The 23567-nt window shown below is 38.3% G+C and overlaps 1 protein-coding gene across 3 annotated transcripts in view; it reads left to right on the top strand.

The window, feature by feature from the left end:
- LOC133537626 (MAM domain-containing glycosylphosphatidylinositol anchor protein 1) overlaps positions 1–23567 on the top strand; it is a 569362-nt gene that overhangs the window by 479240 nt on the left and 66555 nt on the right. For all 3 annotated transcript variants that reach the window (XM_061878797.1, XM_061878798.1, XM_061878796.1), the window contains exon 16: positions 17107–17237. In XM_061878797.1, coding sequence (XP_061734781.1) covers positions 17107–17237 — 131 coding nt within the window. The remainder of the gene's footprint in view (positions 1–17106; positions 17238–23567) is intronic.

Below are 23567 nucleotides of genomic sequence, written 5' to 3'. Positions count from 1 at the left end.
TCTGATTGGATAAAGACTCTATAACCTAAAAACAACTGCACTGGAAGGATCATAATACGACATGAAGAGAATATGAATACATTTAGAGATTTAGGGAAAGTAAAAACAAAATTACTTTTATTTGTAATTATGATCATGATTTCTGGTTATAGTAAGCCAGCAGAAAAGGCCTTGGTGGCCCTGACGACATACCCTGATATATATATATATATATACATATATATGTATATATATATGTATATATATATATATATATATATATATATATATATATATATATATATATATATATATATATATATATATGTATTTATATATATACATATATATATATATATATGTCTTAATTGGATTATCCAGAGAATAGTGCTCGATACCGTGGCAGAGCGCGATATGTATGTGTGGGAAAAATCACAAGACTGCTTCATCTCTACAGAACTGTTTCATGAGGGGTTCCCTCAATCGTCAGGAGATTTTGAGGGAACCCCTCATGAAACAGTTCTTTAGAGATGAAGTAGTTTTGTGATTTTTCCCACACATACATACATACGTAGTGCTGGCTGCTTTTAGTCCAGTGGTCAGCACACTTGCCTTTCATTACGAACGACCAGGTTTGGGATCTCCTTGCGGAATGCGGTAAAATGGCACGGGGGCCCAACGAGCTGGGTTACTTATATACAAGTTTTCTTTCTATAGTATTTTTCCTTCTACAGTACTGTAATAGAGATAGTTGTTAACATGTTTAAAACCTTTTTCAGCAAGTGTAGCTATTAAAAGGCTAGTTCTGTTCACAGATAAAAAAAGGTTTAAACCAGGGGTCTCAAACTCAATTTACCTGGGGGCCACTGGATGCAGAAACTGGGCCGCGAGAAAAGATTTCTTAAAAAAATCTAACATGCACTTTTTAATAACTTCACCTTCTTTGAATGGCTTTACCGCCCTGGCAACATACTTGCCAACTCTTGCGATCTTTCCAGGAAACACACAAATATCAGTGCCCCTCTACTGACAATTTCTCGGGGCAATCATTCTCCCAGTTTTCACCCGGACAATAACAATAAGGGCGTGCTGAGATGGCACTGCCTTCAGCGTCCTCTACAACCTGCCGTCTCGTCCGCTTCTCCAGTGTGCCGGTTCAGTCACATTTTATATGTGGCTTCTGCAAGCCTACAGAAGGGACTGCAAGACATACTTGATCAACAGCCATAGAGGTCACACTGAGGGTGGCCGTATAAACAACTTTATCACTGTTAAAAATATGCGCCACACTGTGAACTCACACCAAACAAGATTGTCAAACAGGGCTGCACGGGATCTGGGTATTTGTTCTGTTGTGTTTATTTTGTGTCACGGTGCGGATGGTCTCCCAAAATGTGTTTGTCATTCTTGTTTGGTGTGGGTTCACAGTGTGGCGCATATTTGTAACTGTGTCAAAGTTCTTTACACGGCCCCCCTCCGTGTTACCTCTGTGGCTGTTGATCAACTATGTCTTGCAGTTGCTTATTGTGTCTACTGAAGCCAATTACAACAAGTGGCTGGGCCGGCGCGCAGTTTGTACAGGTTCTAGAGGACTTCAAAGGCAGTACCCCCACAGAGCCCACTTAATAATGTTGTATAGGTGAAGTTCGGGAGAATAATTACCCCTGGAGGGGCACTGAAAATGGGGAGTCTCCTGGGAAAATCGAAGGTATACAAATATAACGTTGTAAAGCGCCATTCATACAAACCTCGCGGGCCGCACCAACATTCAATTTTCATATTAAGGTGCGGGCTGCAAAATTACGTCTCGCGGGCCGCGTGTTTGAGACCCCTGGTTTTAACCTTCTCCTCTCTCTCTGTCTTTTTCTCTTTGTCTCTCTCTCTCTGTCTCTCTCTCTCTCTCTCTCTGTCTCTCTCTCTCTCTCTCTCTCTCTCTCTCTCTCTCTCTTGTATTCAAGAAGACTCAGGATTGAGATCATAAACACAACAAGGAAAATATTTACATAGGTCATAAATTCAAGAAGAAACAGGACCGTTCTCTCAGAGGCGTCTATAAAATCATATTTCCCATTACTGGTGGTTTGAAACAAGGCAACATCTGTCACCCGGCGCTTGGCGATTAGAACACTGTGTTAGCGGTTTACGCCCCACTCCTCTACAAGCGTTCCCTTCATCTGCACCGTCGTTCTCCCATTCGCTTCCAATATATTGTCACTTTAATTGCCTCACTTCGGCCGATTCGGCGCTCCAGCCAGGCAGACGCAGCAAGGCTCCCGACGACAACATAGAGAACCAGCTGAGGGTACGACAGAGAAGGGGGTTGGGCGGTCAGAGGAAGAAATAGCAAGGCGAGAGTGGGAGGACAATAATAAAATAAAACAAAAAACTAATGTCGATGGCGCTTCAGAGCATAAAGGATGCACTAGAACAGTGGTTCTCAAATGGGGGTACGCGTACCCCTGGGGGTACTTGAAGGTATGCCAAGGGGTACGTGAGAATTTTTAAAAATCTTCTAAAAATAGCAACAATTCAAAAATCCTTTATAAATATATTTATTGAATAATACTTCAACTAAATATGAATGTAAGTTCATAAACTGTGAAAATAAATGCAACAATGCAATATTCAGTGTTGACAGCTAGATTTTTTGTGGACATGTTAAGTTGATGATTACTTCTGTGTGTATAAATCTTTATTTATAATTGAATCACTTGTTTATTTTTCAACAAGTTTTTAGTTATTTTTATATCTTTTTTTCCAAATAGTTTAAGACAGACACCAACAAATGAGCAATATTTTGCACGGTTATACAATTTAATAAATCAGAAACTGATGACATAGTGCAGTATTTTACTTCTTTATCACTTTTTTTCCAACCGAAAATGCTTTGCTCTGATTAGGAGGTACTTGAATTAAAAAAAATGTTCACAGGAGGTACATCACTGAAAAAAGGTTGAGAACCACTGCACTAGAAGAGTGAGGATGTGACAAAGATGCAAGATGATGTAAAAGAGCTTGAGTAGAGAGCTGTAAGAAAGGCCTTTAACACAAGATGATGACACTAAAAGCATGGTTATTGCATCTGAATAAGTACTCCGCCAGCCTAAAGACACATTATTGAAAAGCAAACATGTGCTGGATATATTGTTTTGCAATCCTTGTGAAACACTGTGTATGTAAGCATGGAGTAAAATACTACACACTTTATTCTGGCAGCCACACATCAACAACATTTTGTCAAGGTCTTGTGGCAGCGCGAGTCTTTTAGTTTGGCTCGCTTTTTTAACACGGCGCCACTGGCAGGCGGACTTGGAACTGTCGGACTGTTTTGACATCACAGCGATGGAAGGAAAACGAATGCTTACTTAAATGTTCTTTGACTTGAATGGCGGAGACTTTTAATTAAACCGGCATGATTTACTGTGGGAAAAACTTGCCTGGCATTTGTTGAAGAGCGTTTGGTTTGAAATGAAAACATAATGCACTGCACTTAGTTGACGTTGAGAGTCTGATTTCCTAAAAAATTAGCATGTGCAAACTGCATAGGTGCGTGCACTATTAGTGGGTGTGTTGCGGGGCGGGTGATCGACTAAGACTGTGTACAATCCATCACGAGTGGAAAAGTGGTGCAGACCCTCCTATTTACATGAGGTTGTTTTGTGTACTACGCAGCTCTCACCATGGAAACACTCATTGTCCACCACAATAACAGTGGCTTTTTTTTGTTGTTGCTTTTTTTAAACATGCAGCAGACAAATATAACACATGCTACTTTTTCTGGGCATTTTAGAAGGAGTCTGTCAATGCAATATACAACGGAACCTACTTTTTAGTGCGCAAAATTAAGGTGCACGCTGGGAGATGCTAGCCTGAACTGGGAGTATGTGCTTGAAGGATTCAAGGGAAGAAAGTGCATATTGTAAGATGTATTTTTTCATATACATTTTATTTGTATTTGCCAACTTTCCGGTTTACAAACCATATGCGAATCAAGTCTTTGTGTGTGAACGCTTCGTTAATTAATTTTGTGTAAAGCTGGCAGCCATTTTGTGCTTGCTCATATTAAAGTGATTAAGGAAGCGGCTTCCTCTAACGGCAATTTTTAATTGTGATGAAAGCAGAGATTTTTCACAGCAGGAGTAGAAGACACTAGTGTGTCTTTTAAATGCACACCCATACAAATTACACCTTTGCCCCACCCTTTCGCAGAGCCCCCTCGCCCCCCCCCTCTTTCTCTCTCTCTCTCTCTCTCTCTCTCTCTCTCTCTCTCTCTCTCTCTCTCTTTCTCTCTGTCTCTCTCTTACCCACACACTGCACACAGATGGCCGACAGAGCTTGTTGTCTTGTTGCTTTGACTTCTAATTAAATAGATTGTTAATTCATCACCACTTTAGATTTTTTGTTTGATACACAGTACAGTAAAGCACTTTAGATTATGTTCAAAGTGTACAAACCTTCACTAAAATAGGGACTCGTCAAGGCTTGAACCAATTTCGGTGTTTCCTGGACTAAAGAGCACACCGGGATATAAGCCGCACCCACTACATTTTAAAAGAAACAATATTTTTCCATATTTTAGCCACACCGGACTATAAGCCGCAGATATATATATCTATATGTATATAGATATATATATATATATGTCTTGATTGGATTATCCAGTGAATAGTGCTTGATACCGTGGTAGAGCGCAATATGTAGGTGTGGGAAAAATCACAAGACTACTTCATCTCTACAGAACTGTTTCATGAGGGGTTCCCTCAATCATCAGGAGATTTTAATGGCAGCATTCACATACAATGGTTTGTATATGGCACAGAGTGGGTGAGTACAGGCAAGCGTAGGGGCGTGGTGATTGGCTCATGTGTTACCTAGGAGGTGTTTCCGTCTGAGGCGGCATGTTGAAATGATTTCACTGCGCTTGTTGAGGGATGATAGATCTGGATGATATATAATAAACAGTTTCTCTTTTAAGCATAGGTTGCATCTTTTATTACCACTGTTGTAAGGTGTGCTGGATGCAAGAATTTGCCATGTTATTGAATAATCAACATTATTGTCTTTGAGGTTCCAAATGTGTTTGCTGAGTTCTGTAGAATTCCGCAAAGTCTGGTTTCTAAAGGAGGCGTTGTGATTATTCCATCTTGTTTTGAACGCTCCTTCGGTTAATCCTACGTACATGTCGGATGTGTTAATGTCCTTGCATGTTACCTTTGCTTGGTAAACGACTGATGTCTGTAAGCACCCTCCGTTGAGAGGGCAATCAGGTTTCTTGCCACAGTTACATTCCTTATTGGTTTCAGAGTCGTTTAGTCTGGGGGTGGGCAGTCCTTTTGCAATTGCTTTGTTGTGGTTTGAAATGATTTGTTGTATGTTATTCATACAGCTGTAGCTCAATTTAATGTTGTTTTTGTTGACTATTTTTCTTAGGGTGTTGCCTTTGGGGAAGTGTTTGTCGATCAGAGTGAGGAACTTGTGGCCGATATTGGTTGAGACGTTTTTGCTGAATGGCGGATTGTACCAGATGATGTTGTTTCGTTTTCTGCTCTTTTTTGGTTGGTTTCCTGGAGTGGGTTCATAGGTGAGGGTAAAGTTGTATCCGCTTTCATCAAGTGCTTTCTGGTACAGGGGGGTTGCTTGGTCGAATTCAGCTTTGCTAGATGACAGCATCGATAGCCTTTTATTAATTCTGGTAGGTATTCTTTTCGTGGTGGTGGGTGGGTGGTTGCTGTCATGGTGCACGTATTGGAGTGTTGTGTTGGGTTTCGTGAATGGTTGGTAGCTGTTATTTCTCAGGTTGAAAGTGACGTCGAAGAAGTTGACGGTTTGCTTGTTGGCTTCAATCGTGAGCCGTAGGCCGTTTTCTTTGAAGATTTGGCATATGCGCTTCTTGGTGTTCTCGCTGCTCCTTGGCACACTGCCAGTCCGTCACCACGGTAAATACCAAGGTTCAGGTTGAGGCTAGCAAGCTGGGAGAGGAGGAAGCTCCCAACGAGTTCACAAGTTTCTGCTCCGTCAAAACTCCCCATAGTAACGTCAAATGTTGAATTGTTCTTTTTTTGACATGGTGCACTGTTGTGGATGAGTATGGAGTTCTTTGCGTGGATGATGATGTTTCTTTCGTTGCCTGTGTGTGTTGCTGGGTCAGGTTTGGTTTTGGAATTGGATTGCATTGTTATGGTATTGCTGTGTATTGTTTTGTTGGATTGATAAAACAACAAAACAAAACAATTTTTTAAAAATGAGAATCGATTCTGAATCGCACAACGTGAGAATCGCGATTCGTATTCGAATCGATTTTCCCCACACCCCTAATATATGTATATATATATATATATATATATATATATATATATATATGTATATATATGTATATACATATATATATATATACATATATATATATATATATATACATACATATATATATATACATATACATATATATATACATATATATATATATATATATACATATACATATATATATACATATATATACATATACATATATATATACATATATATATATATATATATATATATATATATATATATATATATATATATATATATATATATATGTAATCAATTTTATATATATATCTGCGGCTTATAGTCCGGTGTGGCTAAAATATGGAAAAATATTGTTTCTTTTAAAATGTAGTGGGTGCGGCTTCTATCCCGGTGTGCTCTATAGTCCGAAAAAAACCGTAATTGGTTCTAGCCTCGACAACATATATGTAGAAGTCGCTGTCTTGCGGTTGCACAGATGCACGCACGTCAAAGTAGCCAGGCGCATACAAGAGGTTTAATGTTTTTCAACACAACCATCAAATAATCTTGCTTTCTTTTTTGGAGTTTCCAGTCTTTCTCCCAACTTCCTCCGCTTCCTGCGCCCGGCCTCTCACTGTTAAAGACAACAGATGATTAGTTTAACACGTACCACTTGTGCAAACTAATCATCTGCCAGCAGTGTCTCGCCGTCAGCACATGCCACGCCCCCGTCTGATGGCGCTCTGTTTTCAGCACCCTGGACAGAGGCGTTGACCTTTACTCCTGCAATCCCTTTCCATAACACAGACAAACTATTCATAGCAGCACCGTGTTTACTAGCGTGTGCCAATGTTGACAAGATCGAGTGTTTAGCTGCTTCTTTTGCTCATTAAACATTATTGTAGATTACAAATCATGCCTCTCACCTTGATAGTAGAAGCATGAGGATGTATTCTGACAAATTGTTACGCTACAACAACACAAAAAGACACTTGGTTTCACCCCGCTTTTGTGAGGATAATAAGTAATTTTTCATCCAAAACGGAAAATATAACAAGATTCCATCAGTCGACAGCCTAATGACAGCCGACATTGTACAGTAAGTGATGTTTTATTATGTTTGTTGGCTCCCATGAAGTCTGCAGTGAGTAGAAATCAGTGATGTAGTGGGGAAAACAATATTATTTTTAAATGAATGCGCTGCGTATGCTTAAAATTATCAAAATGCGTAAATATTACAGGTTTTTGTAAATGTGCCCATTACTACGTTACATATATACGAAGAAAACCTTAATGGAGGTGTTTGGGTATTTTTTTTAAGGGCCTTTATAGGCAGAGTAAAGCGACTTCAATTGGATCCATTGTAAGCGAACTTGTGATCACGTGTTTAATATTTAGAATGCATTAAAAAAAAAATCAGTCTTCTTCTGTTTCATAATGATTGTGAACAATAGGCAACATTTTAAAAAAAGCGCTGTAATCCTTTATAAGACGCAATCCTCTGTGCACAAGTTTATCATATCACTTTTGTGTGCGCTATCAAGTTTGCACATGTTTTTATACACTTTACTAGATCAGGCCCTAAATGTGTTGTCTTATCTCAAATAATGGCTAGATGAGGTGGCGACTTGTCCAGGGTGTAACCCGCCTTCCGCCCGATTTTAGCTGAGTTAGGCACCGGCGCCCCCCGCGACCCCAAAGGGAATAAGCGGTAGAAAATGGATGGATGGATGAACAATTATCCTGCATATGGTCTGTAATGGACACTAAAGCAACATTTGGCGGATTTAGCGCCATGCCCTACAGTAATGTTTCCATGCCGTTGCCGGAGACAGGAGGGTTTGTTTTTTGGGTTGTGTGTTTATTTTAGAAGCTTCAAGGCACATGAGGGTCGGACCAGGGAAAGAATTCATGTCAGCAAATTTCTACATGACCGAAATTGAAGAGTTGCACAGCTAATACACGGAATGTGTTTGCCTTTGTGCGCGTGTGTGTGTGTGTGTTGTGTGTGTGTGTGTGTGCAGCTTTAATAGAGCTGTGCTTTTCTAAGAACCCTTCTTTACAACAGTCAACAGATTTATTCTCCTATTCTTTGTGTCTGTCAGGTAAAAGTGGGAATCAGCCTTTGTGGTTTTTTACATTACGTTTTATAATTCTATTCATCTAAATGTCAAGTGACAGCTGGCTCGGACATTTGACTTTTCGCACTATATTGGTTCATTAAATAATACTCACATTGTGCAAATATTGGTTTTAAACTTACCACTACCACCACTACAACTAAAAGTAAGGATAATGTTTATAATCATAATTTTGAATACGACATTTGATTATATGATGTAGTATTTTAAATAAATCTGTTTAATACAATAATAATGAAAACTGTAGTAATATTTAGTGTTGTGGAAAAAAAATTGATTATGACATTACATTTTTGTTTCATTATATAATATTATTATTGCAGTTTAAATAATACAAATCATTTCATAATTTTAATGAAATAATTAATGGCACAAAACTTTTTTTTCAATGATTAGAAATTGCAGTCAACAATACATAAAATAATGTTATTATGCAATATTTATAATAATAAAAAATATGTAATTAAAATAGCAGTATTACAGTGTTATTATTAATAATCATACCACGTTTTTTTCTTTTCTGTGAGGGGTAATGATAATAATTCAAATAATTGTAATACTGATATTATAAATAATAATAATAATGATACGTACTAAATTAAAATATAATAATAATTATACTTAATGTTGATAATAATAGTAGTAATAATAATAAAAGATAAAAAAACATTTTCAGTCACAACCCTAACAGAGAGCCTTTTAATTTGTTACAATAAATAGCTTTACAACGCAATGTATGCACTGAGGAAGAATGTGAACAATTTGAGACATTTATTTTTAAAGTGTAAAAAATGCAAATACAAAAATATTGATTAAACAAATTAACGTGAAGTGAATTATATTTATATAGCGCTTTTTTTCTAGTGACTCAAAGTGCTTTACATAGTGAAACCCAATATCTAAGTTACATTCAAACCAGTGTGGGTGGCACTGGGAGCAGGTGGGTAAAGTGTCTTGCCCAAGAACACAACGGCAGTGACTAGGATGGCGGAAGCGGGAATCGAACCTGCAACCCTCAAGTTGCTGGCACGGCCACTCTACCAAACGAGCCACTCTACCAACCGAGCTATACTGCCCCCGTATTTCTCTTAACCTAATATCTTACTGTCTTGTGCCACTTCCCTGTCATTTCCTTATATAAAATAGCCATTATAACCAAATAAAATAAAATAAAAATGTAATTCAAAATGTTGACCAAGGTATTTACGGATCGGTTCTTAACTGTACAAAACTGTATTAATATAGAATCTCATGGAGCGTTGAAGCAGCGTGTAATCAAAGCAGGAGTAATGTTGGCATTGTCTTACAGTACACTTACCCTTGACACGCCTCCCTTGTGACAGACTACAACGTTAACGACTTACCAGCTTAATTATTTCAAGGCATGAGTCACATTCCCTCAAAAAAAAATGCAAATAATGTCACCCGTGAGAGTGGAGAACATTCGTGGGCATATGGAGCAATCAATCTACAAACTCACTGCAAAAACACACACTCCCCAACGGTAAAACACCAAATATCTGAGCACCTTTGCCTGCTTCCACATGTGCTCGGAGACTGCATGTTGGTTAGTATTGCACTTAAGAGCTGTCTGGGAATTGTTAACAAGATGAATGATTCTTCAACTACTTTCAGACCTGAGAGAGTCAAAGGAGTTGTGCTTTGAGCTCGTTTAAAGGAGCCCAGGGAGGTCGTGTTGTGTTAGATTTTGTTCTTACAGTCATTCCTTGGCTTCCTAATGTGAACGAATCACTTTATGACAGCTGTATTAAAAGTTTGCATGGCAGGTCAGTCACCCTCCAAATATCATTTTGTGACAGTACCTGATGAGGGCAGCCCTCCAGCATTTTACTCTTTCTTCCATATCCCTATTTTGTTGTCTTTTATAAACGAAGTTAAAAAGTCAATGTACCAATGATTGTCACACACATACTAGATGTGGCGAAATGATTCTCTGCATTTGACCCATCACCCTTGATCACCCCCTGGGAGGTGAGGGGAGCAGTGGACACCAGCGGTGCCGCGCCCGGGAATCCTTTCTGGTGATTTAAACCCCAATTCCAACCCTTAATGCTGAGTGCCAAGCAGGGAGGTAATGGGTCCCATTTTTATAGTCTTTGGTATGATTTGAACTCATGACCTACCGATCTTAGGGCGGACACTCTAACCACTAGGCCACTGAGAAGTAATATATAGTAATATATGCCCTAAAACTATAGTTATTTACTGTATGTTTAGTAAACTCCATTGTGTATGTCAGGTTTGTCACTGACATTTTAGTTATGTTTTCTTGGACAAACCCTGCCATCTCTGCATCTTGGTGTTCGTCACCAACACCATGTGACAGAATACTCCAGCCCAAGAGGAACCCCAAGATGCAGAAATGGCAGGCAATGTCCAGGAAAACATAACTAAACTGTCAGTGAAAAACCTGAGAGTGTACATACGCTTTTTGCTATAAAAATATGGAAAGTTCCTTTGGATGTTATGAGGAAAAGCCTAAAGTTTGTATTCAATCAGACTATGTGTACACTACAGTAAATATAGTAGTACCTCAATTTAGAAGCCTATTTGGCACTCTTAACTTAGACTTAGATTTAGACTTAGACAAACTGTATTGATCCACAGGGGAAATTGTTCGACACAGTTGCTCAGTTTCAAAGGATGGAAAGGATAATTAGACTTACAGACTTAGACTTCCTTTTATTGTCATTAAAATTTTAACTTTATAGTACATATACGAACGAAATTCCGTTGCATTAGCTAGTTGTAGTGCAGGGTAAAAGAGCAATAAGGTGCAGATATAAATAAATGGATTATTGTACAGATAAATATATTGCACTTTTGCCTATGCATCCAGGTTTATGGATGTATGTTATATTGTCTTTATATTTCAGGTGAGTTAATCCGTTTTTGGGGGGAATTGAGTGGATTATTATGATGCATGCAAGAGTCTTACGGCCTGAGGGAAGAAGCTGTTACAGAACTTGGTGGTTCTTCTACGGAGGCTGTGGAACCTCTTTCTAGAGTCCGGCAGTGAAAACAGTCCTTGGTGGGGGTGGGAGGAGACTTCCTGAGCCCTGGTCAGGCAGCGGCTTTTTGTAATTTCCCGGATAGGAGGAAGAGGGGTCCTGATGATCTTTTCCACCATTCTCACCACTCTCTGCAGAGACTTCCAGTCTGAGGCAATGCAGGCTCGAGTCCGAACAGAGATGCAGTTGGGCAGTAGGCTGTCTATAGTGCCTCGGTAGAATGTGGTGAACACAAGGACACAAAAAGAGGGCGAAAACAAAAGGTATAAAGTAGACTAAAAATTAGGGGTGTGGGAAAAAATCGATTCGAATTTAATCGCGATCCTCATTGTGCGTTTCAGAATCGATTCTCATTTTGAAATTAAAAAAAAAAAAATTTTAAATTATTTTTCAATTTTTTTTTTTTTTTATCAATCCAACAAAACAATACACAGCAATGCCATAACAATGCCATAACAATGCAATCCAATTCCAAACCTGACCCAGCAACACTCAGAACTGCAATAAACAGAGCAATTGAGAGGAGACACAAACACGACACAGAACAAACCAAAAGTAGTGAAACAAAAATGAATTTTATCAAAAACAGTATAAATATTAGTTACAATTTCAGCATAGCAGTGATTAAAAATCCCTCATTGATATTATCATTAGACATTTGTAAAAAATAAAAAAAAAGAACAATAGTGTCACAGTTGCTTACACTTGCATCACATCTCTAAGCTTGACAACACACTGTGTCCAATGTTTTCACAAAGATAAAATAAGTCGTATTTTTGGTTCGTTTAATAGTTAAAACAAATTTGCATTATTGCAATCGGTTGCTAACACATTGTCATTTACAATTATAAAAGTTTTTTTTTTAAATCCACTACTCTACTCGCATGTCAGCAGACTGGGGTAGATCCTGCTGAAATCATATGTATTGAATGAATACAGAATCATTTTGAATTGGAAAAATATCGTTTTTGAATCGAGAATCGCGTTGAATCGGAAACATCGATTTATAATTGAATCGCGACCCCAAGAATCGATATTGAATCGAATCGTGGGACACCCAAAGTTTTGCAGCCCTACTAAAAATGTACCATAGTAGCAGTATAAAAGATAACATACATGTAATATTTACATATTGTATATACATCATATGATATATACTGATATATTATATTATTATATTATACTTTTATATAATGTCTACAATATATAACAAATTCCAATTACCATGTTCAATATTAGAGCATATGTAACAGCTGCAGCAAAATAAAGCGCAACATAAAATGGAGAGCAGATTCAGAAGAAAATATACATTATAAACAAAGAGAGGTAGCTAACATAGAAGCCGTCAGGTAATAAACAGATATCATCTACTGCTGTACGGCGAGTGATTATACAGCTGGATGGAGTGGGGAATGAAGGCGGTATTGAATAATTAACTCAAAACACTTGCATCTCAAATCAACGCTGCCCATTGAAATTAAATAAAATCAATTTAATTGGTGCGTGGCTCCTAAAACAGAACCCTTTTTAAAAGAAAAACTCATTTTTAGATGAGAAAACAATACAATTGAATAGTCTATACAGTTCCGGTAGTTTTATGAAGTACAAACCCCGTTTCCACATGAGTTGGGAAATTGTGTTAGATGTAAATATAAAAGGAATTTAATGATTTGCAAATCATGTTCAACCCATATTCAATTGAATATGCTACAAAGACAACATATTAGATGTTCAAACCGATAAACTTTTTTTTTTTTCAAATAATCATTAACTTTAGAATATTATGCCAGCAACACGTGACAAAGAAGTAGGGAAAAGTGGCAATAAATACCGATAAGGTTGAGGAAAGCTCATCAAACACTCATTTGGAACATCCCACAGGTGTGCGGGCTAATTGGGAACAGGTGGGTGCCATGATTGGGTATAAAACCAGCTTCCATGAAATGCTAAGTAATTCACAAACAAGGATGGGCCGAGGGTCACCAATTTGTAAGCAAATTGTCGAACAGTTTTAGAACAACATTTCCCAACGAGCTATTGCAAGGAATTTAGGGATTTTACCATCTACAGTCCCTAAAATCATCAAAAGGTTCAGAGAATCTGGAGAATTCACTGCACCTAAGCGATGATATTACTGACCTTTGAACCCTCAGGCGGTACTGCATCAAAAACCGACATCAGTGTGTAAAGGATATCACCACATGGGCTCAGGATCACTTCATAAAATGACTGTCAGTAACTAAAGTTGATCGCTACATCTGTAAATGCAAGTTAAAACTCTACTATGCAAACCGAAAGCCATTTATCAACAACACGAAGGAACGCCGCTGGCTTCGCTGGGCCCGAGCTCATCTAAGATGGACTAATGCAAAGTGGTAAAGTGTTCTGTGGCCTGACAAGTCCACATTTCAAATTATATTTGGAAACTGTGGACGTGGTGTCCTCCGGAACAAAGAGGAAAATAACCACCCGGATTGTTATTGGCGCAAAGTTCAAACGCCAGCATCTGTGATGGTATGGGGGTGTATTAGTGCCCAAGGCATTGGTAACTTACACATCTGTGAAGGCACCATTAATGCTGAAAGGTACATACAGGTTTTGGAGCAACAAATGCTGTCATCCAAGCAACGTTATCATGGACGCCCGTGCTTATTTCAAGAAAACAATGCCAAGCCACGTGTTACAACAGCGTGGCTTCGTATTAAAAGAGTGCGGGTACTTTCCTGGCCCACCTGCAGTCCAGACATGACTCCCATCGAAAATTTGTGGCGCATTATGAAGCGTAAAATATGACAGCGGAGACCCCGGACTGTGTAACGACTGAAGCTCTACATAAAACAAGAATGGGAAATAATTCCACTTTCAAAGCTTCAACAATTAGTTTCCTCAGTTCCCAAACGTTTATAAAGTGTTGTTAGAAGAAAATGTGATGTAACACAGTGGTGACCATGCCCTTTCCCAACTACTTTGGCACGTGTTGCAGCCATGAAATTCTAAGTTAATTATTATTTGCAAATAAAAAACTAAAGTTTATGAGTTTGAATATCAAATATATTGTGTTTGTAGTGCATTCAATTGAATATGGGTTGAAAAGGATTTTTATATTTACATAACTCAATATCCCAACTCATATGGAAACGGGGTTTGTAATAAGTTACAGTATTTACCTTGGAGTGTGGACTTTTTTTTTATTTTAATGGATACATGTCCATAATTTAGATATTATTTTAACATCCTTGGCTGGCATTTTGAATCATTCTGCTTTAATATGTTGCAGACTAGCAGTGCCACATCTCTTTTCTTACTATTGTCTTTTACACTGGCTTTCTTCCTTCCAATGATTGAAAAACAAAGTCACGTCAATATGTAGCTATAATTTATGCTCGTGAATAAGACCAGATGGTTGGAACGGATCACAGTGGCACAAGCTTTTAACTCAAAATGTTTGCTTGCTTCTTTAATTAGCCGGAAGACAGCTCTTATATCAAAATGCTCTTAAGCAGGGCACTCTCAAGTTGAAGTACCACTGTATATATACTTCTCACCACATTAACTTTTATCTTATATTCGTCCACCCATGTTACATTATTAATAGCATTAATGATGGAATTATTTACAATGTGGTCTCTTAATGTGTTTGGTAAAAAGGTAAAGCACATACTTTGAATTGGCCTTGTTCAATGTCTGGGCTGTAATGAGCCACACTGCATTTTCATGGAATCTAATGTGATGGTCAATGTTTATTTATTGCTATAGCACAATTTGAAAACAGCCACAACTGCCCCAAAGTGCTGTACAGATTAATAAAAAAGTTACAAACAAAAATAGAAAAACACAAAATTGTAAATGGGTTATACTTGTGTAGCACTTTTCTACCTTTTTAAGGAACTCAAAGCGCTTTGTCACTATTTCCACATTCACCCATTCACACAGTGATGGTGGGAGCTGCCATGCAAGTATTAAAAATTCTATATATAAAACACAGCTAAGCGAATCAATCAATACAATGTAAAAAACAAAATAAGCACGACACATACATAACAAAATAAGCACTATTAATTAAAAAAATTGTTTATCCATAAGAATGGTAAAAAAAAAAAAAAGTACTAAACAAAAACATAAAAATATATCCATATGTGTTTAACATGGACTTTATGCACTCTAAAAAGCACTGGTCGGATGACCTTAGCGCCCTATGTGCAAAATAAGTAAGTCAGATGAGGATCAGTTGTAAACGGCAAGTGGAGGACTGATTAATGCCGACGTATAAAGAATTATAGTAGTCCAAGCCGGAAGTTAATCGTGCATGCATGACTGATTTTAACTGGTATACAGGCAGGTATGATTTGACCTTCTGAAGTAGTCTCGGCTGGAAGTAGGCAGACTTTACCACTGGGCTAATTTGCTTGCAAAGTTTAATATAACAGCCACTTTAAAGGCCTACTGAAATGAGATTTTCTTATTTAAACGGGGATAGCAGGTCCATTTTATGTGTCATACTTGATCATTTCGCTATATTGCCATATTTTTGCTGAAAGGATTTAGTAGAGAACATCGACAATAAAGTTCGCAACTTTTGGTCGCTAATAAAAAAGCTTTTCCTTTACCGGAAGTGAAGATGTGAGGGCGCCTCACATCATTACATTGTTTATAATGGGAGCCTCCAACAAAAATAACTATTCGGACCGAGAAAACGACAATTTCCCCATTAATTTGAGCAAGGATGAAAGATTTGTGGCTGAGGATATTGATAGTGAAAGACTACAAAAAAATAAATAAAGTTTAAAAATAAAAAAGGCGATTGCATTGTGAGCGATTCAGATGTTTTTACACACATTTACTAGGATAATTCTGGGAAATCCCTTATCTTTCTATTGTGTTTTAGTGAGATTATATGGTCGTACCTGAAAGTCAGAGGGGTGTGTCCACGGGTGTCTTGACGCCAGTCTCTGAGGGAATTAGTCACGGCAGCAGCAGCATGGCAGTAGTTCCGCTGATCTCCGTGAAGAAGCTACTTTTTACCACTATTTTCTCACCGAAACCTGCCGGTTGACAAGTGGTCGGGATCCATGTTCACTTGACCGCTCTGATCCATAGTAAAGCTTCACCTCCGGGAAATTTAAACAAGGAAACACTGTGTGTTTGTGTGGCTAAAGGCTAAAGCTTCCCACCTCCGTCTTTCTACTTTGACTTCTCCATTATTAATTGAACAAATTGCAAAAGATTCAGCAATACACAGATGTCCAAATTACTGTGTTATTGCGCGATAAGAAGAGACGACTTTTAGCCGCTAGTGGTGCTGCGCTAATATGTCCCCTCCACCTCGAGACATCACGCGCACGCGTCATCATATGCGTCATCATCCCGCGACGTTTTCAACAAGAAACTCCGCGGGAAATTTAAAACTGTAATTTAGTAAACTAAACCGGCCGTATTGGCATGTGTTGCAATGTTATTATTTCATTATTGATATATAAACTATCAGACTGCGTGGTCGGTAGTAGTGGGTTTCAGTAGGCCTTTAAAAAAGTTTGTATTGACACTGTTTGGTAAGTATTGATTCAATATCATTGTGGTTGCTGGGATTATAAAGTACATATCTCATATTGGATGTCATGAGTTTGAGCTTGTTTAGTCAAAGCTTTTTTTGTTCACTAATCATTAATACCTTTTCGCAGGCACGCTAAACGTCCTCCTGAGAGTTAGGAGCATTGCCTCCGTGGACACCTTATTGTGGAGCAAGTCAGATCACCAAGGCCCCAATTGGAAGAAAGCTTACTTTGACATCAATCCAAGTGGACCATTCCAGGTATGTGCTAAGAGATCATAACATCATAAAATGATTCCTTGGTTCTTAAATATCATTTTCAAACACAAGTAAAAGAGAGAACACAAAATGATCATATTTTCTATACAAAAGTATATAAAGACAAAAAAAATAAGGTCCTTGTATTTTAGTAAAAGACAAACCAAATGTAAAAACTATCAGTGACAAATTATTAGAGACCTTTCTGAGAATGGGAGGAGAAAACATTTCCTGAAAATACACTAAAGGATAATTAACAAGAAAAATATCAGAAGACCTACATAATTTACACCTTAATAACAATGGGTAGTTAAAGTTATATGTGTTTTTTTTCTCAATGTGTTATGTCTGATAGCCAATAATTATACATTACTGCATTAATTTAACACTGATATATATATATATATATATATATATATACACACATACATATATATATATATATATATATATATATATATATATATATATATATATATATATATGTATTAGCGCTGTGAATCTTTGGTAGTCCCACGATTCGATTCAATGTCGATTCTTGGGGTCATGATTCGATTCCAAATCGATTTTTTTTTTCAATTCAACACGATTCTCGGTTCCAAAATTATATATATATATATATATATATATATATATATATATATATATATATATATATATATATATACATAATTAAAAATTGATGGATAACTTGCTTTGAAATTATAAGTCAGAGTGACAAGCTCATATCTAAATATTAAAATTGAATTTTGTTCTTACAAAAACATTTAATTATGTTAATGTAGTGTTTTTGCATTATCAAATGCTGTAAAGTTAGCATTTTCTTCCGTCAAAATTGAAAGAACAAATATGTTTAGTAAGATTGAGAGTGCTTTATTGACACACATTATTTCTGGGCTTTCGCCAGCAACATAAAACGTGGCGGGCCAGATTTGGCCCCTGGGCCTTGAATATAGTTTGACACATCTGATCTAAAGAACTCTAGACTGTGTTGCAACGTTAAAGTTTGGTTCAGTTAAAGTGAAGGTTGTTGCAATTTATTTGATAATGGGGTTTCAGTCTGCGATGAGGTAGCGACTTGTCCAGGGTGTACCCCGCCTTCCGCCCGATTTGTAGCTGAGATAGGCATCAGCTCCCCCCGCGACCTCATAGGGAATAAGCGGTAGAAATGGATGGATGGTGTGGTTTCGGTGATCAAGTGTGAATGCTCCGATCCAGATTCTGGTATGTGCCAAACAAGTTGATTACTATCTCAGCTGACAGTGTTGCCGCACTTTGTGGCTACTATTGATCCTCTTGAGGTATTCATCTATTTGCTAAAGTCCTCATCTTTTGTAATATTGTTCCAGTTAGACTTCTGTTGAAATGTACAAAGCATTTATTCCACTATTTCACATTCGAGCTAGCCTAGCACAGCTTTCCTGTCTTCCTGTCACCGTGTGTGTTTGCAGTAGATCTGCATTTTAAAACTGTCTGTATTACTTCATGTAACAAACATAAATCATTGACATTTGGACATGTGTCAGTTGAATCAGGTTCGCATTCCAATCGTGATGCATCAAGGAAGTGATTATTTTTACCACCTCTAATAGCTCGACAGACAAAACTTCAGTTTTTCCAAAGATGCATCTGAAAAAAATTGTTTCTGGAAAGAAGCGGATGGTATTCATTGAATACTGAATGAAGCATTTATAGCAGCAGTAGTATACTCAATCAGAAGGAGTCCATAAAAGCTATAATAAAGTCAGCCAAAGGTGTTAAATTAATTCCTCAGTGACAGACATTTATTTATGAAAATATAGAGAAGATATTGATGGTGTGTTTGACAGAGCAGCAGCTGGCTACATTGTAGAAGACTGCTCTCCAAGGTAAATGCAGTAAATTATTATTACATTAATTTATAGAACTACCGTAGTTGTTTGTATGACATTCTGTTGTATTATTTTTTTCAATTTCTTTCAATTTTGACGGAAAAAAATGCTAACTTTATACTATTTGCCAATACAAAAACACTACATTAACGTTATTAAAAAATATATTTTTAGGAACAAAATTAAATTTTGATATTTAGATATGAGCTTGTCTCTCTGACTTATAATTTTCAAAGCGAGGTGTTCCCGGCTGGCCTGGGAACGCCTCGGGATCCCCCGGGAAGAGCTGGACGAAGTGGCTGGGGAGAGGAAACTCTAGGCTTCCCTGCTTAGGCTGCTGCCCCCGCAACCCGACCTTGGATAAGTGGAAGAAGATGGATGGATGGATGAAAGGATGGATAGTTTTCATACAATATGTTTTATGTAGAAGTTATTTTTTTTTTTTTACATTTTAAAGTTGGTGCTGTTTTTGGAAGTTTCAGTACAAATTATTTTGGTTTCAACCCATTTTCAATTCGAGAAACAAATATTTTGAGTTATGAGTTCCTTCACAGGTCCTAAATACAGTATATGACAGTAGAGGTTTTTTTACATGTATGCTTTTCTTTACTGGAGTTGCCATGTAAAATTAAATGATAAATGATAAACGGGTTGTACTTGTATAGCGCTTTTCTACCTTCAAGGTACTCAAAGCGCTTTGACACTACTTCCACATTCACCCATTCACACACACATTCACACACTGATGGAGGGAGCTGCCATGAAAGGCGCTAACCAGCGCCCATCAGGAGCAAGGGTGAAGTGTCTTGCTCAGGACACAACGGACGTGACGAGGTTGGTCCTAGGTGGGGATTGAACCAGGGACCTTTGGGTTGCGCACGGCCACTCTCCCACTGCACCAGCTACTTTGTTGCTACAGTAGGAAAGGGGTTCAGGTCAATCAATCAATCAAAGTTTATTTATACAGCCTTTAATCAAACGTGTCTCAAAGGGCTGCACAAGCCACAATGACATTGTCAGCTCAGATCCCACATCAGGGCAAGAAAAAACTCAACCCAATGGGATACAATGAGAAACCTTGGAGGGGACCGCAGATGTGGGGACCCCCCCGGTTGGCCGGTGCAATGGATGTCGAGTGAATCCAGTTAATAGTGTGACAGTGCAGTCCTTAGTGGATCTAGTTATTAGTGTGATGGTCTGGTCCATAGTGGGCCAGCAGAGTATTATCTTGAGTGGAAACAAGTCAGCAGCGCAGAGACGTCACCGACTGATGCACAGATGGGTGGTCCACCCCAGGTCCTGACTTCGAACAGCTAGGGCGTCATCTGTGGTCACCTGATAACCTCTCCACGCAGGAGAGGGGGGCATAGCAGAAAAGAGATGGCAGATCAACACCATTCGTAGCGGTTTATCCGACACACGAAACGTGACAAATGTGGGGGTGTAGCACTATCTGCACAAAATTCAGTTTTGTGGCAATTCCAACTTTGACCACAGCATTAGTTGCTATGTAGAATGGTGCTTTCCATCATTTTCCATTCCCTTCCTCTCATGTGAAATCTTTCCATTGAGGGGCCATATGAATACTTTCCCTCCTGTAAATGCTCAACAAGTATCATTGTTGTATTTAGTTAAAAAAAAAAAAAAAAAAAAGTGGGGTTCTAGGTTCGATCACAACCTTCTACCAACCTTGTCACGTTCGTTGTGTCCTTGAACAAGACACTTTACTCTTGCTCCTGTTGGGTTGTGTTTAGGGCCTTGCATGGCAGCTCCCGCCATCAATGTGTGAATGTGTGTGTGAATGGGTGAATGTGGAAATAGTATCAAAGCGCTTTGAGTACTTTGAAGGCAGTGACGTGCTGTCAGGGGAGGCAAGTGAGGCAGTGCCTCACCTGCCAACAGATGGCTTAACCATGAGATGTTCCAAAACGCAGTCATAAAATAAAATAAGTTTTAATATTTCTCCTTTGGTTTATGCTTTCTATGTGATTTTGGTGTGGTTCCTGTATATTTTGATGATTTTCATGGTCAAAATCGTGGAAATTCCATGTTTCCTGATCAAAACAATGCAGCAGATGAGAAGTGAGGCAGACACAGGCGGTGACTCCACGGCTACACACATTGTGTATTGGGCGTGCGTGCGAGGGAATGCATCCTTGTTGCCACGTGGAAAAGGCAGGTCTTGAGGTAGCAAGTACCTCTGCCTCAAGGTAGGGGGCGATATATTGTCAACTTGCAGTTCAATGCATCAGCAGTACTCTGACTCACCACACTGGGAGAGGTGGGGGCGCTCAATCAAGCAAACACAGGTCTCTCCAGCGGAAGCCAGCATTTTTTTATTTTCTTTTTTTTTTAACTGTATTTATAAGAAACATGGCGTTTTTATTAGAGTAAGCCAGCGTTTGTGGGTGTTTTTTGTCGGATGCGAAAATATTGTTTAATTTCTTGGAATGAAATTGAATTAAATGAATGTTTCTGCAAATATTTAGGATTATATACTGTATCCAAGATGAAATACTTCTCTAAACTGGACTTTAAGACAAAAAGATTGCGATCATACAAAGTACGTTTTCATGGAGGATAGCTATTGCTGCTTCAGATACAAATAAAGAAAGGTAAAATACACTCACAATACTAGATTTATTTTGTTAAAAGCAAATAGGACCAAAAAGTATTTAATAACAACTATATCAAATAGTTTTTGGACCCATTTATCATATCATATTATCGTTATGATAACGATTTATGAAAGCAAATAACTCCCTTTTTTCCCATGTAACTCCAATGTGCAACCTAAATCAACAATGACTAGAGCTGCACATATGAATTTAAGTAAAAAAAAGAAAAGAAAAAAAGAAGAAACAAAAGTATGTATTCCTCACCTGGTGTTTACTTCACCGCACGTGAAGGTAGAAAAGCGCTACTCAAGTATAACCCATTTACCATTTGTAGCTGGATTTATTCTGTTCAGTGTGTTTTATCATGCCTGGGTGTTGGCAATTCTGGTAGACTGTGCCACAGATCTGGTCTGAAGTGCACAGATGTCGAAGACCTGCTTTTTGAGAATGTAACCAATTTGCTTTCTTTGCAAAGACAGCAGTGACTTGACCAAAACTTAGACCGAGTTCCATTTTTTTTTTTTTTTTTTGACTTGTTGACAAAGCACCACCTCTGGACTGACAAACTCAGGCTTTCAGCTGCGAGCAAGTTACAACTCTGCTTTTATGTTCATGGCACTGCTCGCTGTTTTTGTCAACGCTCTTATCTTAAGGAGGTTTCCTCTACTGGAGTGTTCATCTCTTCAGCATCTGTCCCAGGAGACAGGCCTCCTATGCAGCCTAGATAGAAAGAGGTGGTTTATACTCTGGAGGTTGCTTGGGATAAAAATAATTTTGGAAAAAAAAAAACCTGGCCCTTAGACTTTGTTTGGAATTTGATACATCTTTCATTGGGATATTTACCACCAAGTGATACAGACGAGCTTCTAAGGAGTTAAAGACAATTTATCAAACTTTAATTCTGAGCTCACAAAGGCTTGCTTGCTTCCCCGGACGTGTCGTTGACACATATCCAGATCGTAAATCTTCTTGGTGAAAGTAGCAAGCTGTTAGTAAGGTCATTATATCAATTTCAGCAAATGTTGTAAACAAACCTCAAAGCATTGTTAGTGTTTGTGCCAGAATCCTTGATTTTTGGAAGTAACACTTTTTCCTTTGTACATTGAAATTCTATGCTCCATTCATCCAGCCTATCCTGGCTAATTTGAGGCAAGGGGACATATTTCACCCAGACTAGTAGAACTAAATAGATCACTTGATATGGTATATCTTTAATAAGTTATCTCATGCATTGCATCAATGAAAAAATAACATTCAGACATTTTTTGTATGGAGGGTCATGTGAATGAATGATGACTTTAGAGCAGGGGTTGGCAACCCGCGACTCCGGGGCCGCATGCGGCTCTTTGATCACTCTAATGTGGCTCAGCTGCATAATTTACAACCCCTGTTTATCCCGAGAAATTTCCAAATTTTAATAGCTCTCTCAGAAATCAACCGGGGCCGACATTCTCCGATGTTAACCTAGTCGATAATATGGAGGGCGTGCCCTGATGGCAAAGCTTCTATAGTCCTCTAAAACTTGTCATCGCGCCCGCTTTTACACAATTCTATCTGTTTGCATGCCGGTTGCATGTAGTATGCAGCCTCTGTTGATACACGACAGTGACTGCAAGGCATACTTACTCAACAGCCATACAGGTTACACTGAGAGTTGTGATACAAACAACTTTAACACTCAGTAATATGTGCCACACTGTGAACCCACACCAAACAAGAATGACAAACACATTTCTGGAGAACATCCTCACTGTAACACAAAATAAACATAACAGAACAAATACCCAGAATCCCATGCATCCCTAACTATTCCGGGCTACATTATACACCCCCACTAGCACGAA

This window comes from Nerophis ophidion, linkage group LG02 (genome assembly GCF_033978795.1).
Source record: "Nerophis ophidion isolate RoL-2023_Sa linkage group LG02, RoL_Noph_v1.0, whole genome shotgun sequence".
NCBI lineage: Eukaryota > Metazoa > Chordata > Actinopteri > Syngnathiformes > Syngnathidae > Nerophis > Nerophis ophidion.
Note: the sequence above shows the minus strand (reverse complement) of the source record. Positions and strands in the feature narration are given on the sequence as shown.